Below are 18,802 nucleotides of genomic sequence, written 5' to 3' on the forward strand. Positions count from 1 at the left end.
CTTAATGTGTTGATCAGCTTCTGTTTATCGAACATGCTGTGTTTCAAAAGTCCTTTTTGTTTCAGTGTCACAACCACTATGTAGCTCTGCACACGTGTTTTTTCACCCTCAGTTCCAGCTCCGTCAGCTCACTTCTTTATGTTGAACAGCAGACTGGCCACTGTGATTGTTTTAGCTGTCTGACATGGATGATCCAAACTGGTAACTCAAACTTAGCTTGTATTGTACATCACAGAGAGCACATCATTGGGTTTCCCTTTTATCCACCTTGGATATGCGCTTACTGACGATTATATCATTTAAGGATCAACCTTCAGTGTATTTGAAAATCTGAACCATTTGTATAGGAGAGATGAGTATTATGACTCTGAAATTGACAGTTTTGGTCTGTTTTTCAGTGTAACTGCATGTACCCTTCATAACCTCAATCCCAGCCAAAAAAAGTGTCATTTTTCTGTGAACTTGCCTAAAAACATGGTACATATTGCTTTATTTGAACATTACAGGTTCCTTGCATTCAACTGTACAGGCCCCTGGTGTTACTTCCCCTAATATAGTTAGTACTTTCACATTAAACGCTCTGCTGCCACTTTTCAGACATTGCTCTATTTGGCTATTTTGGGTAACATGCTACTTTTGTTTTATTTGTTACATAATAAACTAAAGTCCAGGAGGAGATTTGTTGACCAAACAACACTTTCTAATTGATTCCTCAACGTTTTTGATGTTCATGTTCTTGTTAAATATTCAATGTTCTGCCTGTAGAGCTGTAAAAAGGAATTACTGTATTCTGAGGGTAAACATGTTTCAAAGGCATTTGCAGCCGATGTTTGTACACAACAAAGTTAAATAAAATCTCCCGTATCTACATGGAGCTTGTCTGTATTTTTTCCTTTGACTAAACCCTTAACTGTTTGTGTTTGTGGCATGATGAATTCAGCTCAAAATGCAATCCAGATCAGCAGAAGTTAATTTTATTATAATTAAAATAGTGTTAGGGTTAGGTAATACCCTAAGATTTTTGAATGTTTTTTGGTAAATAAACTGTATAGCAATCTCTAGTTTTCTTTAAAAATAGTTAAACACAAACAAAACATTGATGTAATCATTTTTGGAACAAAAGTCTAAAAAAAGACACAGAAACTGTGATGCTATCTTCTGTTGCTGCCTCCCACTGAGGGTTAATAGCAGCAGCTGATTAAATCAGCATGCATGGACACTTCTTTAGGAGCAGAACCTTATTACACATTAATCAGGGAGAAGAGGTTATTTACAAGTGGGAAAACATCCATGTGAGTTCCCTGTCAGGAATGGGTGGCAGTGAAATTTTACAAAAAAGACCAAAATTGCACTAATCAAGCTCTTCAGGCCTCAATTACCATGTAAATGTTTTTAAAGAAACTGAAAGGAACTGGGCTTCATCTTCAAGAAGTAGTTGAGCTACAGATCAAAGCGCTGAATTCACATTCCAACCCTAACCAATGGTCATGAGAACCTGGATACGATCAGCCGAAATTAACGTCCTAGGTTTTCTGGGCTCAGCCTTGGGGTAAAATGGAGATCTCCGTCCTCCGGGGGGCTAGGAGTAGATTTGCTGCTCCATTGAAACAAAAGGAGTCTTTTATTATGGAAGTCCTTGGGATCCTCCAGGAATATTACTGAATAAATACATTTAGAAAATAAATGATCACATTTTAGCTCTTTGGAACAATTGCCTGTCTTATTGTGATAAGTTTATCTTCAAATATAAAACTGAAGCTGGTGTTGCAATGTTATTTAGGCTTGTGGTTCCCAATCAGGGGGGCCGCGAGCCCCCAAGGGGGTCCCCACAAAATTGTGCTGAGGAAGGTTGACAGTGGCAGAGGAGCTGAGTGCCTGTCTCGTAACCAGAGGGTTGCGGGATCAACATCAGCTACATTGTAGCTCATCACCACCAGCGTGTGAAGGTGTGTGTGAATAACTGGAAGTGCCTTGGGGGGTTGAAGGCGCTAAACAAATTCAGGCCAAAATGGCATTTATAGTATAATTAAATATCTGTGTAAGTGTTATAACTCTTTATATCTGTATAATGTTTGTAATTAATCATTGGAAATGTGTGTATACAGGTAGGAGCTTGGGTTGGGGGATCTGGTTTTCCTTGGAGACAAGCGGGTCCGCAAGGAACAGGTTGGGAACCACATCTTTAGACCAGTTTTCTGAAACTTCTCATCTCAAATACTTCACGGGTCTTAGTGGAGGGGGAGTACTTAGAGTTTGTTGGCTAAACAGGACCTGAGCCTCATAGTTGGCGAAATATGAAGCCTGAATCTGTCTGACAGTAGAAGTTTGGTTCTAACAACAAGCTAATGATCCCAAACACAGAAGTAAACCTGACACAGACAAAATACAGTGTTTACACTTAGTTGTATGTGGATCTTTAGAGAGCTGTGCATTAACACTCTAACTACAAAATAAAGAAGAAAAGCTTTAAAATCATATTTTTAGCTTTTTTTATTGATTTGGGACAAAGGTCATAGCATAGTGTTAGATTATAACTATGTGAAAACAAAAAGCAATAAACAAAAAGCAGGAAATGAGGAATTTAAATCAACTTCTCCAAATTAATATCTGTGTGACCACCTTCAGCTTCCAAAACAGCATCAGGTCTTGGAACATAGTTGTTGAAGGAACAGGGCTGGTAGATTGTGCCAGACATCATGGGGAACCAGTCACAGATCTTCTGTGGATGTAGACTTCCTCACATCCTTCTGCCTCTTCATGTAATCCAGACACACTCTATGATGTTGAGATCAGGGCTCTGTGGGGGCCACACCATCACTTCCACAACTTCTTGTTCTTCTTCACACTGAAGATAGACTTTAGCTGGATGTTTGGGGTCACTCACTTTGTGTTTTGTACATTGATTAACCCTCTGGAGGCAGGCGTTGCAGATGTGCAACAGTTAAAACCTACCTACCTGGTTACTCCGTATTTCATGAGCATTTTTTAACCCAGAAGTACCCCTGAAGGACTTAGTTGTTCGTCCTTTTATCAAAACTTATTTTGAGCCTGAGAGGGTTAAAAATGAGCAATCATTATTTATGATTTATTTACAGAATGTTTTCTTAATTGAGTAAATCTTTTGAACAGTACCATAAATACCACAGTAAAGGAGGTGGTCGACCAAAATAAAAGCAGATAGAACTAAATGCCCTAAAACATCTCAAAGTTCCCCTTGGTGGTTAGATCGTGTGAGTCAGCCTGACCATGACTCATTCATCAGTATGGTGGGAGAACCCAGACAGGAACACTGATAAAGGAGCATAGTTGAAAGAACTCACACAATCTTATCATCAAAGGGATTCAGACACCTTTGATAAGGAATTTTTATCCACATTTTATTTTGATAATACTTCTAGTTAAAGAAATCTGAATTAGTATATTTTTAACCTTCTTGTTTACTTTTAGATTTTGAAATAAATACGACTTAACATGTTTTACATTGACTCTAAATATGATGATTTGATTATAAAAGTGTATTATTATTACTTAAAAACAATGTTGTAATTTTCTTTAAAGGTACACAAGTGACAATATTATTTAAATTGTATAATGAAATCAATGCTTTTAATGTATAACATTATACATTGACACTCCAAAAGGAAGGAAGACACACAGAAAATCTTATTCCACGTTGTTTGTTGGTGAATCACTGATTTTTGAGTATACATCATTGAAGGATTGGGGGAGCATCAAACTGCGGATAAGAAGGAGTCTGTTTCCAGAACTGTTTGTTTAAACAAACATAAATACTTTACAATCCTATTTGACTGTTTTAATAGATAGAGTAATTTACAACACACCGCACTGATGAGTAGGCTGCACGCAGACCCAGATTAAGTTGTGACTTTTATTTAATCGCGTCACCAGAAGCCACCGTTCATGTTTTGGTCTCACATCTTTCCATGACTTCAGAGGGCCTGTTCTCCCTCATACCATACATTTCACGTAAGAGGGTCTCCGGTTCGAGAAGAGGCGGGTCCCCACGACAGAGCAACAAAAGGCGCTAACCAATGCGGTGAAACCGTAGTTGCGCTTTCCTGTTGCGCGTCGCTCAGTGCGCGGCGCTCCTGGACCGCTTCTTTCTGATTCTTCCGACAGTCTCGTTTCATCTCATCGTCTTCTGGTTTATTTAAAGTATTTTATCAACCAGAAGGAATGGCGAGGAATAAAGAAAACACACGACCTTTTGTTCCCACCTTAAGCACCAGGTAAGACGGGAATTAACGTATTCCTGTTTTCAAACTGTTAGATTTAGTTTTATTTTTTGGGCTTTCGCTGTAGAACAAGCACGTTCTGATCATAAATAATGACTAAAACTGAAAACAACACGTTTAGACACTTTAGATGTTATTTGTAACGTGCAGGTCCTGAAATCAACCAACGCACGAGTCGTTTTCCATCATCAGCAGCTTTACTCGTCTCACAACTTCTAGTTTCTTTTTTGGCTGAGGTTACAATTCATCCGCTTTGACTTCTGCTCTTGTGTTTTTTGGTGGAGCTGATGGACAGGGTATGTGCATCCACCAGGATGTGCATTTTCTTATCATTTCCTCCACTGATGCTGCTACTCATGATCGAACTGGTCTGTTATTTTTGTTGTTGTCGTTGTTGTTTTTTGTTGTTGTTGTTGTTTGTTTTTTCAGAAACAGAAGAATTTTTTTTTGTTTTGGCCCTATAGCTCATAAAATGCAGCACAGGAAGTCTCATAACCCCCATAACTGAGGGCTTTGCAGGTATTTAATGTGTTGCAACCTCATCAGGTCTTTTACTGCAGCTGGATAAATCCTATATCTGAATTCCTTTGGCCTGAGAAAGTTCAACAGCACAATAAGGGAGGAAAAGTTGGACTTTGGTAAACAGACAGGATTACATGGAGCTACAGGATTGAACAATGAAAGAGTCTCTGGGCTGATTGTGAAAATGTTTTCAAATCAAGCTGTTTTCTTATTTTGATGTTTTGGGGTTTTAGCACTGGGTCCTGATGTGGTTCCCTAATTTTAGACCAGGACACCAAGCCAGGGTCTCTGGGTGATCTTCAGAAATCAACCTGAACCACAGCTTAAAGTGGGGGTCTGTGGATACCTGTTCTTAGTCGTTTTTGGTTTTCCTCAAAAAAATAAATGAAAATATTCAAAAAGCATCCTCACTGTTTGTTTGTAAATGTTCATTTAGGAACACTTCTATGACAAAAAGCCTTTGACACAGATATTTTTCTGTTAATGTTTCTTTGTCAGTAATGGTTTTTATTCATTTATTCATCTTCTTCTAAAAGGCATCTTGGTTTTATCTTGTTTTATAATTATACAGTACCGTGCTTCAGCTTTTTATCTAAATGTGTTTCACGAATATTTTGGATTGAAATGCAGAAGATACTCTAGCTCTTTGGCTGTCCTAAGTTTGGAGAAATAACTTTCAAAGAGCTAGTTCACTGAGAAATAGTTTGTTGTTTTTTATATTTTCAGTCTCTAAGTTTCACATGCAGACATAGCATCATAATAGTCTTCTACCCCTATTTCCTGAATTCGCTCTTGATAGAAAATATACGTAAAAGCTCTCAGATCAGAAAAAGTCACACAGATCTATGTCACACTGTAAAAATTGCATTCATAGACTCACTCAGCTTGACTCACAATGGGAAAAGCTGCAGAAAACAGCAGAGAATGTCTCGGCTAGGTGAGGCTAACCGTTAGCTATAGCAACTCCACAACATGGCAGAACTCCTTCAGGCTTGTGTTATTTGTGTAAATAAAACATCAGCATTACAAAGTAAACTGAGGCAGTGGTAGAGTTGTGTTGCTGTTAGCTAATCAGAGGCAAGATGTCCAAATATCAGGAAATAATAGTGAGTAGGAATCCAAATCCTGCAGTTTTTTCTCCCTACTTCTGCAACTAACTTCTGTGTCCTGAAACAGGAGCACCAGAGCTTTTGTCCCACAGTGATCAACTCACAAGGCATTCGTTTTTTCTAGACCACAGTAAATGTATAGAAAAACAAGTTCACTTGGTCTTTTATTTTGACCAAATCGATACGCTAACAGCTAGGGTCAAGACCAGAGAGAAACAACTCTGATCTTAATTATTTTTAAAATTTTAATAATGTATAATCACTACATTACACAACATTAAGCTAACTGCTAAAAACATTAGCACTCTGAAAGCTATTTGCGGTGAGGACACATGAAAACAGTAAATGGTAAATGGCCTGTATTTGATATAGCGTCTTCTAGAGTCCTGGAACCCCTCAAGGCGCTTTACAACACAATCAGTCATTCACCCATTCACACACACATTCACACAGTGGTGGGGATGAGCTACAATGTAGCCACAGCTGCCCTGGGGCGCACTGACATAGGCGAGGCTGCCGAGCACTGGCACCACCGGTCCCTCCGACCACCACCAGCAAGCAATGTGGGTTAAGTGCCTTGCTCAAGGACACAACGACAGCGACAGACTGAGCAGGTCTCGAACCTGCGACCTTCCGAGTGCGAGGCGAGCACTTAACTCCTGTGCCACCGTCGCCCCAGTATCAAACTGTTAACCTGTCGTTTTTATGGCTGTTTCTAAGCAAATGTTTAATAAAACATTTAGTAATCTCTTACCTGGTAGAAAGTGATTGCTGTAAACTCTAGCATTGTCAGTTTTAGCTCCTCTTTTAAACCGTAGATTACTGAGCCACTTCTGCTGTCTTATTTCAGTACTTTTTTTTTTTATTTAAGTCCTTTGTGGTGCACCACATCCAGACTTGTCTTTGTCCCAATTAGAGTGATTGTAGACTGCACAGAATTTCGGCATTTTGATTAAAATTGAGTAAATAGGGTTCTGTGCTGCGCCAGCTACTTCTGTACCCCCATCTGCATTTGGTGACATGGATGCAACATCATGTGAAACCCACCAATAAGAAGATTGGTGGGCGTGGCCAACAGCAGCTAATTTTCTTCAAGTGGCAGAGCCCAAAGTGCTCATTCTGGGAGGTACTTAAAATTTCAAGAATAAAATAGCAAAATTTGTTTTATTTGAGAGGGATTTTATACAAAGAATGTCATAAAGGGCACAGTGGCGGTGGCACAGGAGTTAAGTGATCGCCCCGTAATCAGAAGGTTGCAGGTTTGAGCCCCGCTCATACTCTGTCATTGTCATTGTGTCCTTGGGCAAGACCCACCTTGCCTGCTGGTGGTGGTCAGAGGGACCGGTGGTGCCTCTGTACTGCAGACTCGCCTCTGTCAGTGCGCCTCATGGCATTTGTGGCTACAACGTAGCTCATCACTACCTGGGTGTGAATGTGTGTGTGAATGAGTGAATCACTGGTTATGCTGTAAAGCGCCTTCGGGGGTACCAGGACTTTAGAAGGTGTCCTATCAAATACAGGCCATTAACCCTTTAAACTTGTTTTGTATAGACCATTGAAGTATTACATCAACTTAAAAATCAACAAAAAGAGTACTTATAGGTCTCCTTTAGGCAAAAGTAACCCTCTGGTTGTTGTTTTGTTTTCCCATTAGGACTGTTTCATTGCTGTATTAGCAATGTTTGTATGGGTTCATTCAGAGAAAATCTGTGACAAATAAATGAGTAAATAAATAAAAATATTTTATTTGTATTGTGCTTTACATCATAAAGATCTCTCAGCTCTTACAGAAAGAAAGGAGATGATTATGAAAATTTAAAGCTTTACTGAAGAAACCTTCTGCTACTGTTGTATTACCCAAAATCCCCAAAAGTTTGGGAGTGGATGTGAGTACAGAACATTTTTTAAAGAGTATTTTGGAAATTTTATGTCCATGAGCCTAAGCAAAATGACCACCCTAATAATGGTCAAAAGTCCCTATTGTCACTATAATGGTTCTGAGATGTTAGGGCAAGAACATGTGGGAGTGTCCATTTTCTGGATTTTTTAAACTTTATTTTGATTCTGTGGTTTCAATAATTGAGTGGACATATTTCCCACCAATCCCATTAGCTCTCATTTGATTTATAAGTGTGTGTGTGTGTGTGTGTGTGTGTGTGTGTGTGTGTGTGTGTGTGTGTGTGTGCGGGGGGGGGGGGGGGGGGTAGGAGCTAGATGAATATCTCACACACGTACACTTGGAGTCTTTCGGCATCACAATGAGTCTTGACAAAAAAAGTTTTACCCTCTTCATTTTTCACTAATATTCTGGCTGAAATTATTACTCCATTTATCTGTTGGATTCCCGTCACAGAAAATATTACATCATAGGATGTTTTCATATCTGTTTTTCAATCAGATAAACTATTTTTAGGGGAAAGTTCAACATCAGAACAGTTCTGTAGTTTGTGAGTCATTGTGAGTCATCTGTTGCCACTGAAGTTCTCTCACCTGAAACTAGTAGTAATAACTATACTATAATTAATATTTTAAACAATTTTATGGTACTTTTCCTGTATATGTTAACTAAATATACATAATAAATGACCTGCACTTGTATAGCACCTTTCAGTGTCAGAGGACTCCAAAGTTCTTTACACTACAGTGTATCATTCATCCATGCACACACACATTCACACGTTGGTGATGATGAGCTACATTGTAGCACAGCTGTCCTGGGGTGCACTGACAGAAGCGAGGCTGCCGAGCACAGGTGCTGCCAGTCCCTCCGACTGCCACCAGCAGGCAGCGAGGGTTGAGTGTCCTGCCCAAGGACACAACTGCCACATTCTCTGTCAGTAGTCCGAAACGATCCTACAACCCTCCGATTACTGGACGACCCACTCTACCTCCTGAGCTACTGCTTCCCTTGAGCTAAGGTGTTACATCACCCTACACTGAATAATGTTCAGTAATGGTGTTAGTAATCGGTAGCCTGGCAAGCATCCTATATACACTGGGTATATTGGGGCAGCATGCCCAAATGCTCGTTCACCCCGCGATTTGTATCGCATCCGGGGCATACACAGCAGCAAAAGGTCAGCCGACCTCAACGTGTGCGTGGGTACATATGGAGTGAGCAGGTCAGAGAGATAGGGAGGTGCCAAGCCGTTGAGTGATTTAAATACAAAAGTCAATAACTTCAACTATACTCTGAAAATGACAGGGAGCCAGTGAAGATGTTCCAGGACAGGGGTAATGTGGCTACGTCGGTGTGTATTCGTCAAGGACCTGGCAGCAGCGTTCTGGACGACCTGCAGCCGATTCAGGGCAGAGACTGGAACACCAACTAGGAGGGCATTTGCATAGTCCAGGCGAGAGGTAATGAAGGCATGGATGACTGACCCCAAATGCCTCCGTTTCAGGATCTGTCTGAGGCGAGTCAGGCGGCGAAGCTGATAAAAGCAAGACCTCGCTACGGAGTTTATCTGTGGGGCCATTGTGAGTTCAGCATCCAGCTTTACCCTGAGACTTGTCACACTTTGTTTGGGGTTGAGGGTTAAAGGTCACAAACAGGGTGAGAGCCATGGTGGTTGCGGGGGTCAAAAACAATGTACACAGACTTATTTTCATTTAACTTTAAGAAGTTGGATGCCAGCCAGCCCTTCAAGTCATCTAAACATGCAGCCAATCGCGAGCCCGCATTCTTCTCATCCATTTCTACATATAGTTGACAATCATCAGTGTAAATGTGATAGCTCAGGCCATGCTGATTCAGGATGTTGCCCAGAGGCAGAAGATAGATAGAAAACAGCAATGGCCCAAGAACGGAACCTTGTGGCACCCCCCAAGGCAGTGGAAGACAGGAGGATGCACAGTCACCAATCTGTACAGAGATGGATTGGTTTGATAGGTAGGAGCGGAACCATCTATGTGCCACCCCCGTTCACCCCAACCCAAGACCCAAGCCGTAAAATATGGTGATCGACCGTATCAAAAGCCGCTGAAAGGTCCAGCTGGAGCAGCAGTACCCTAGACCCAGAGTCGGGATGCCACCAGAATGTCATTTAGCACCCTAATCAAAGCAGACTCAGTGCTATGGTGTGGTCTGAAGGAGAACTTAAACACATCCAACAAGGAATTGCTGTTAATATGAGCAGAGATCTGACCATGAACAATTTTCTCAAGGGCCTTCGAGAGAAACGGGACTTTCGATTTAGGGCGGAAGTTCTCATAAGTGGAGAGATCCAGACCAGGTTTCTTCAATATTGGCTGAACAACCGCATCTTTAAAAACCTTAGGGAATACTCCAGTGCTGAGTGTTCATGAGTGCCGGGCTCAGTGCAGACACTGAGTCACACACCAATTTAGCCGGGAGGCAGTCCACCGAAGAGCCAGCTCACTTCATGGAGCTAATCAGTTTCATCAAGTCAGCAAGCTGAACTGGAGCAAAGTCCGAGAAGGCAGGTGGGTCAGGCGGTTCCACATGGATAGTGTGTATTTGAGGCTGGAGGCTAAGCCTAGTACCAAGGATCTTGTTTAGGAAAAAGCTCTGTAGCTCTGTGCACAAAGCAACACTGGGATTTAGACCATCAGACTCATTTAACAGCAGCAAGGAGTTAATTGTGCTGTACAGCCTAGACTGGTCTCCATGATGTTGTGAAATGATAGCAGAAAAGTAGTTGTTACGAGCAGATATAACTGCTTTCTGGTAGAGTGAAAGTGCATCAACCAGGAGCAGCCAAGAGCATGACAGTCTGTCTCTCTTCCACCTCCATTCCAGTACCCTACACTGTCGCCTGAGGCTACGGGTGTAATCATTCAGCCAAGGGTCGGATATTGTCTGTTTCCGCCATGCTAGTGGACAATGAACAAAGTGATTGCTAAGGATGTCAGTCAAATGGGCAGTCCACCATATGCTGTCGAATAAGACGAAAATACATCCTTTTTCTAAATAAAGGACTTAAAGGCCTCTATCTGCACTTGATTCAAAAAATATATATAGTCCAAAGTTGAGGTCATAACCGTTTCAAACAAGCTGCCGCCAAACAGACAGAGCGCTCTGATTGGCCTATCAAACCGACAGAGCGCTGTGATTGGCCTACCAAACCGACAGAGCGCTGTGATTGGCAAGACACAAAACTGGTCTGCGCTGCACCTGCAGAGCAAAATCCTTTTGCTTCTGTTACGGTCTGTCTAGATTTCAAGGCTAAGTAATTGGGACAACTATTTCTTTAGTTTATATTAATTCTTTATGCTAAACTTAACCAATTCAGTCATCTACCTTTACATTTAACACCTCATACAAATGTTTTTTTTTCCTTTTTAGCTTTTTGCAAGAAATGAATTAAGTTAAAATCCATTTAGCTCCATGTTGGTACGTTTTATACAGGGAGCAAATGACATTTTAGGAGAATAATTCAGAATAAAGTAACTGACAGAGTTAATTATTTCCTGACCTTCACAGGTTTGAAGTATTCTTAGCTCCTGTAGGTACTCATGCATTAAAACCTTTAGTTTCACCTCCATTCCTTCCCTCCTATCCTCTGTGCACTTTTACTTCGATTGTTTGAACTATTTAATCCACATCAGACCTCTTGTCGTTTATGTTGTGGTTTCTGTAATAAGCTGCTTAGAGCATAGTTTTCCAGGGAGTGTGTGCTGCATGTGTGTGGGTTATTTGCGTAATTATCAGTGATTTTGGAGTCAGGTGTGTGAGTAACTGATTAGCGGAAAGGGTTTTGGGGAAACTTTTCCCAAAATAAAAAGCCCATTGTGAGTTTGTCTGCTTTGGCTCTGTTCCCTTGTCGTCCAGTGATAGATGGTTTTTCTGACATATGTGTGCTTGCTCTACGTCCACTGTGATCTGTTTATATGGCCTCAGACCACTAACACTGTTCTCTCTCTCTCTCTCTCTCTCTCTCTCTCTCTCTCTCTCTCTCTCTCTCTCTCTCTCTCTCTCTCTCTCTCTCTCTCTCTCTCTCTCTCTCTCTCTCTCTCTCTCTCTCTCTCTCTCTCTCTCTCTCTCTCTCTCTCTCTCTCTCTCTCTCTCTCTCTCTCTCTCTCTCTCTCTCTCTCTCTCTCTCTCTCTCTCTCTCTCTCTCTCTCTCTCTCTCTCTCTCTCTCTCTCTCTCTCTCTCTCTCTCTCTCTCTCTCTCTCTCTCTCTCTCTTTCTCTCACTTTGGCAGCCGTTGGGCAAACCTCCCAGATGCTCCATCCTTAACGTTCCACTTCCGTCTGTCTGTGAGTTCACTCAACCAACAACCAGACGCCATTGCTGTTTAAAAAGAGGAAGATCAGCAGACTGATTTTACACTTGTGACAGTAAAATGCATCAGTGAAGTCAACCTGCAATAGAAACTTCCTGCTCCAGCCAACCCTCTATGACACAATCACTGATTTCTCAAGCGTTACCATGTTGTACGGTGAATGGGTGTTTTGTCAAAAAATAAGTCAAGCAGCTGAATGTGTGGGATGAAAGAACAAAACAGGCAAAAATGAGGGAAGAAACATCCCTGCTGAAGAACTATCAGGTGGTTTACATTAGCTTGGAGCTGCTGATTGCTCTCCTGGCTGTAACTGGGAACATCCTGGTCTGCTGGTCCGTCTGCCTCAACTCCAACCTGCAGAGCATCACCAACTTCTTCGTGGTCTCACTGGCTGTGGCTGATATTGCTGTGGGGCTGCTGGCGATTCCTTTTGCAATCACAATTAGGTATAATTTCCGTCTTATTGAATTTGGGGCTGGGGTTAATGTTGTGCCACCGAAATATTAAATTACAAGATCAGACTTACTGATGATTTCTTACATCTAATGGGGGATGTTTCCTTTTTTTGTGTCGTTATCAGCGTGGGTTTCTGTGCTGATTTCTACGGCTGCTTATTCATCGCCTGCTTTGTCCTCGTGCTCACTCAAAGCTCCATCTTCAGTATGCTGGCTATCGCCGTGGACCGCTACATTGCAATCAAGAACCCCCTTAGGTGAGTGTCAAGAACAAAACAAAATAAAAAAAGTCACTAATTTCCAAATATAAGCATCTTTGAATATGTGCAAGTCTTTCTGGGAACTGGCTGAGGAAGTAAAGTTATTTAAGAAGTCAAATATTTTTAGCACAAAACATTTGAATGAGATGCACTCAAGCTAGAGGTTTGCAGAAGAAACACAGAATTATAAGTTTGAGTATGAATTTAACTGAATTAGTTGTGTTCGTTTAATTAAAGCAACTTTTTAAAAATCTGTGATCCTAATCAACATCAGTGAAATGCTACCTGTGTGCCTTAAACAACTTTTGGAACCAGTCTGGTTCAGCTGCGCTTAAAATTAACTACATTATTTTTTTGTGCTCAGTCAGAGCGTGTGGTGAATTTGCATAAGCGTCAACACAACAACTTCACTGTGTTTTTGTGTTCCGAACCCTGGAGGTAAAACATGCTGATAAACCGTCCAAACAGGATCCAGTCAAAAACAGGGACAGATTCACATCAGAGTAAATAAAAGGATAACATTAAACAGCTGTTTGCTGGTGAAGGTTCTCAGTCATCCTGGTCATGGTGATCCAAGGGAGTTTTACTGAAGGCAATTGGACTTCTTTGGTTTCTTGAAGACGTTTTGTTTCTCATCTAAGGAGATTTGTCAATTCTGATTTGGAATATGGGAGAGTCAAGCTTATAAGCTGTAGCTTTCTGTTGTTGCTTAACGAGCTGACACTACCTATGAACAAGGTTTGAATTACAGGGGAGCTAAGGGGAGCCCAGCTCACCTGAAAAGGTGACGGGCTCCACTGGAAACTCTCAATTTACACACCCAGGGAGCCCTAAAAAGGTCTTGTTTCTGCCTATATTACATTCTTTATATGGACATAGACTCTCAGCGTACCAGAGATTCTTTTGAGGGAAGAGAATTGGTAGAAAGAGCTGAATGAGGAGAAGGTATTGATGAATAATCAATCGAAGGTCATGTAAAAGCCAGCTTCAACAAGTGAGTTTTCAGCTGCAGGAGTCCACTGATCTCAGGCTCAGGCGGAGAGAGTTCCAGAGTCTGGGGGCCACAGCAGCAAATGATCTGTCACCTTTGGTCTTTAGCCTGGTGCTGCACAACCAGTAGGCTTTGATCACTGGACCTCAGGGACCTGCTGGGGGTGTAGGGACTGAGAAGATCACCAATGTATGATGGTGCTTGTCCATGTAAGGCCCTATAGACCAGAACCAGGATCTTGAAATGAACCCTGAAGTTGACTGGCAGCCAGTGAAGCTGGAGAAGAAGCGGGGTGATGTGGGTGTGTTTGGCGGACTTGGTCAGAAGCCGAGCACAGGCATTCTGAACCACCTGTAGACGGTTCAGGGAGGTTCTGCTCAGACACGTGAAAAGAGTTACAGTAGTCTAAGCGTGAGGAGATGAAGGTGCGGATAACTGTCTCAAGTTCAGAGCGGGACAGAATGGGACTCAGCTTAGCAATGTTCCTGAGATGGAAGAAGGAAGAGCGAACAAGAGAACTGACATGAGAATCCAGGGTGAGAGCTGGGTCAAAGGTCACGCCAAGATTCCTGACAGAAGGTTTGGTGTGGGAAGCAAGCTGACCAAGAGAGTCTCTGACTTTGGGAACCAGTTTATCTGGGGCACAGATGAGGATCGCAGTCTTATCTTCATTCAGCTGTAGAAATCTCCTTAACAGCTTAGAACTGCACACACACACACACACACACACACACACACACACACGCACGCACGCACGCACGCACGCACGCACGCACACACACACACACACACACACACACATATTCTAAGAAAAAAGGAAATAACCTCAATACCTTTGAATGTTTATGGATCTAAATCTTCACTATTTTTTATTCTTTAAAGGTGTGAAACTATTGTTAATGATTATTTCCGATTATAAATTGCCACTCTGAGTTTTTTATGCAGGCTGAACATGAAAATTGTCTCCCATACCTATCTCCTGGTTTAACTTTTGACAGACAATTGACGGCCAAACCCTAGGATTTGAAAAGCCTGACAGATCTATGGACTGTTTCAGTGAGGCTGCACCGTGAGAACAGAGGCAGCTCTCATCTCTGCCTCCAGAGGGTGCAGCACCACACAAAGTGTTGGCGCATGTGCTCTGCTTGAATCAGTTAATGTGTGCGGGGGAGTTGAATGAAGCTCAGATTTCTTCATTATAGTGTAACTGATATTTTATCACACTTATACAAAAGACAACTGGAATTTTGATAGCAAAAAAGCTTCATAGTTTAATTATCAGGCAACAAACAAAGCAAGGTAAGCATGTATTCATTACCGTGAACCAACGTCATCAGACTTCAATGCACAATAATTTTTCTTTTGAAAATAGGCATGCCATATCTCTGAGGAACATTGTCACAGAGCAATTTAAAAAGTCTCCTAATGTCTTGTTGCCCGTTCTTTCAGGTACAACAGTGTGGTGACAGGGCAGAGGGCAAAGGGCATCATAGCACTGTGCTGGGCTCTCTCCGTTGGCATCGGCCTGACTCCCATGTTCGGCTGGAATACAAGTGAGGCATCCGCTTCAGAAGATTCACATGCATTTTCAGTAAAAGTACTCAAAAAGAAGTCAAAGAAAAACTTCTGTCACTACTTGGGTTTATTTAATCTGACTTGCAATAATTAAACAATTTAAATACCATTTACTTTGATCTCACATATGTTGCTCATTGGGATTGCAAATCAGTTTTGCTTGTGACAAATCCCCAAAACGCTTCAAAGAAATCAAAGAACAAATCTCAACAGATTTTTCCAAGTGTCGGCCTGCACTTTTTTCATCGTCAAATAGTTTATTTATTATTATGGAAAAATTGGTGAATAAGCAATGAATGATGAGTCTTCTCAAAGTGAGCCACATCTATAAACCGTATCCACCTATATCCCTATTGTTTGTTTTCGCGTCCCCAGGTAGGGCTAAGTTGAGCTACGCTGAGTGACATTTGAGAACAAAATGATGGAGAAATGGGCTGTTTTTTGTTATCTGGAGGTAAATCTTATAACTTAGTTCTACTAATGGGTTCTTATTGCTGGGGCGCTCTCTAGAGAGTTTCACTCATTTAATCTATTTTCTTTTCCTGTAAATGTGTTACCATGTTCACTTGCTTTACTGTTGTGATTAAACAGATTCAGATGGTCTAATTTGGGATTTGTTGTGTCTTCGTTACAGGGTGGAACTCGACCGCCATCATGGTGGGAAGCACTGGCTGTCCTCAAGGCATGACCCAGTGCTTGTTTGAGAAGGTAGTTACCCTGAACTACATGGTGTACTTTAACTTCTTTGGCTGCGTGATGGTGCCCCTGCTGATAATGCTGGTTATCTACATCAACATCTTCATGGTGGCACGGCGACAGCTCCGACTCATGACTATAAAAGTCGCACATGTCCCGGTTTCTGGACAGAGGGCTGCCTCTTCTAGCTCAGTTCGTTCAGTTCTGCAGAAGGAAGTCCACGCTGCCAAGTCACTGGCTATAATAGTGGGGTTGTTTGCTCTCTGCTGGCTCCCTCTGCACATCATCAACTGTTTCAACCACATGTGCCAGGGCTGTGAGCGTCCACACATCTGGGTGATGAACATTGCCATCATCCTCTCCCATGCTAATTCTGTTGTGAATCCCTTTATCTATGCCTACCGCATTCGAGAGTTCAGACAAACTTTTCGGAAGATTTTTCATCAACACATCCTGAGATGGAGGGATGGGCATGGTAACAGGTTTTGGAATGCTGATGGCAAAAGTGCTGGGAGTAACAGCTTCAGACGGACCTCCCGAACCAATAGAGAGGGTTCATCGTTTAGCGCGGTGGTAAACGGCTGTGTCATGGACCCCAGTCCTGACCAAACTAGACAAAAAGACACACGTGAACTTTCTAGCAACTGGGAATCAAATTTAGAAGTTAAGCCTTGCAGCAGCATACCCAGCGGACCACAAGAACAAGGCAACACCTTGTCAGTAGTGCAGAATCACCAGTGTATGGTGGTTTCTGCACAAACTGCAGTAAATTCATCCATGTATATGGGGGATGTTTTGGAGCTCAAAGATAGAAGAAGCTGTAGCATTTTTGCTAATGTGCAAGCTCTATCTCAAACGCAGACCAGCACTACAAACATCACAGAAGTCTCTTGACTGATAATCATGTTTACAAATGAAATTTCATCATCATCATCACACACTGCACTGTGGAAATATGAACATGATGGCAAATAAAGTCAACAAATAAGTCAGTAAATGTGTTTCGCTCTCTGTGAAGTCACAAAGTAGTTTTCTATATTTGAGTTAGATATTGTGCATATAAGCACAATAACTGATTCAAGCAAGTGAATGTTGAATGTAAATTGATACATGTGTTTTCTGCCATGATGTACAGCAATAACTGGTGTGTTTATAATACGTTTTCTTTTATATAGGCTGTACAAAGTAATTAAAAAGTAAAAATAAATCAGAAAAATAATAAACTATTGTGCAGGGACTTCAGAAGGTTTTTTGGTTGCCCTCTTTTTCACATTTTAACATTTTAAATGATTGAACGCGGTCGCTCAAAGGTGTGAAAATCTGAAATAAATAATAATAATAATAATGCCTTTTTCTGAGTATAATCTGTCACTTTATGCAGGCTGACCATGAAAATTGTCTCCTACACCTATCTTTTGCATTAGCTTCAGATGGAAAATAGATGTTGAATCGCTAGGATTTCACAAGCCTGACAGATCTATGTCACACTCACTGAACATTCATGGACTCACCCATCTTGACTCACAACGGGGAAGGTTGTTGTTTTAACGTCCAGAAACATCTTGGCTTGCAGAAGCTAACCATTAGCGTTAGTAACTTCACCACACGGCAGAAGCTCCTCCAGGCTTGTGGTGATAAAACATCCAGGCAAACGGAGTCAGTAGAGTTGTGTTGCTGTTATCCCGTCTGAGGCAAAAGGTCCTAATATCAGGAAATAAGACCAAATCCTCTCCTCTGTTAAGCTCTCCTCTGATGTAGCAGACTTGTCCCTGCTGATCCAGGCATTCCTTGTTTTTATTTGCCCTTAGTATGGCTTGCAAGGCATTCATTCCTACCAGAGATCACTGCAAATGCATTGATGAAATGAGTTTCCCAGACTTTTAAAGTGCTGCATTAGATCTTAAAATATCATTACTGAGGTGTTATTAGATTGCTGTTGAAAACCTGATATAATGAAGTATTTTGAAGCATGATGTTTTAGATGAAGTGCTTACATTTGACATCCAATATATTATATTCTGATGTTAGTCGTGTGGTACACACAAACTGTTTATTGCCTAACGACTTCTTAAATAGCTGGATTGCTTAACCCTGCCATTGTCCTAATGGGTGTGACCCCGCGAGGAAAGTTGACCATTGAGCAGGGTTGACGGTTTATCCCTTGGATCCATGTGGCAGGGGTGAGGAGTGAGCACCACTTCACCCCTGCCACATGGACCTCAAGGGAAAATCCTGCTCAACGGTCAACTTTCCTCGCGGGGTCACCCATAAAGACAGTGGGAGGGTTAAGAAAGCATGATGTCGCTAGCTTGATCAGTGATTAGATTGCAGCCAGGCAACAATTTGTCATTGCCAGGTCAACCTATGATCTGAAGTCACCAATGAACACAAACCAGCTACGTTTCAGCTGAACCAAAGGACTTATTTCCACTTTGTTACTACCTGTGATGCTACCACTACTTTCAGGGTCTGGCCTGCACACATCAAAATCATAAAAAGATTCCTCACACTCACTCACTCACTCACACACACACACACACACACACACACACACACACACACACACACACACACACACACACACACACACACACACACACACACACACACACACACACACACACACACACACACACGTAAAGTGCCCAACCACAAACTACTCACTGAAAGGTGTTTACAGATCAGCCATG

The 18,802-nt window shown here is 41.7% G+C and overlaps 1 protein-coding gene across 1 annotated transcript; it reads left to right on the forward strand.

Annotated features, from left to right (window-relative positions):
- The first annotated feature begins 2,080 nt into the window (after positions 1 to 2,080).
- On the forward strand, positions 2,081 to 17,349 carry adora2ab (adenosine A2a receptor b). The gene is made up of 5 exons (XM_015977156.3): positions 2,081 to 4,250; positions 12,055 to 12,581; positions 12,716 to 12,847; positions 15,291 to 15,394; positions 16,051 to 17,349. The coding sequence occupies exons 2-5, from the start codon at positions 12,364 to 12,366 to the stop codon at positions 17,004 to 17,006; spliced, it is 1,410 nt and encodes a 469-aa protein (XP_015832642.3). The 5' UTR covers positions 2,081 to 4,250; positions 12,055 to 12,363; the 3' UTR covers positions 17,007 to 17,349.
- The last annotated feature ends 1,453 nt before the right edge of the window (positions 17,350 to 18,802 follow it).

This window comes from Nothobranchius furzeri, chromosome 6 (genome assembly GCF_043380555.1).
Source record: "Nothobranchius furzeri strain GRZ-AD chromosome 6, NfurGRZ-RIMD1, whole genome shotgun sequence".
Classification (NCBI taxonomy): Eukaryota; Metazoa; Chordata; class Actinopteri; order Cyprinodontiformes; family Nothobranchiidae; genus Nothobranchius; species Nothobranchius furzeri.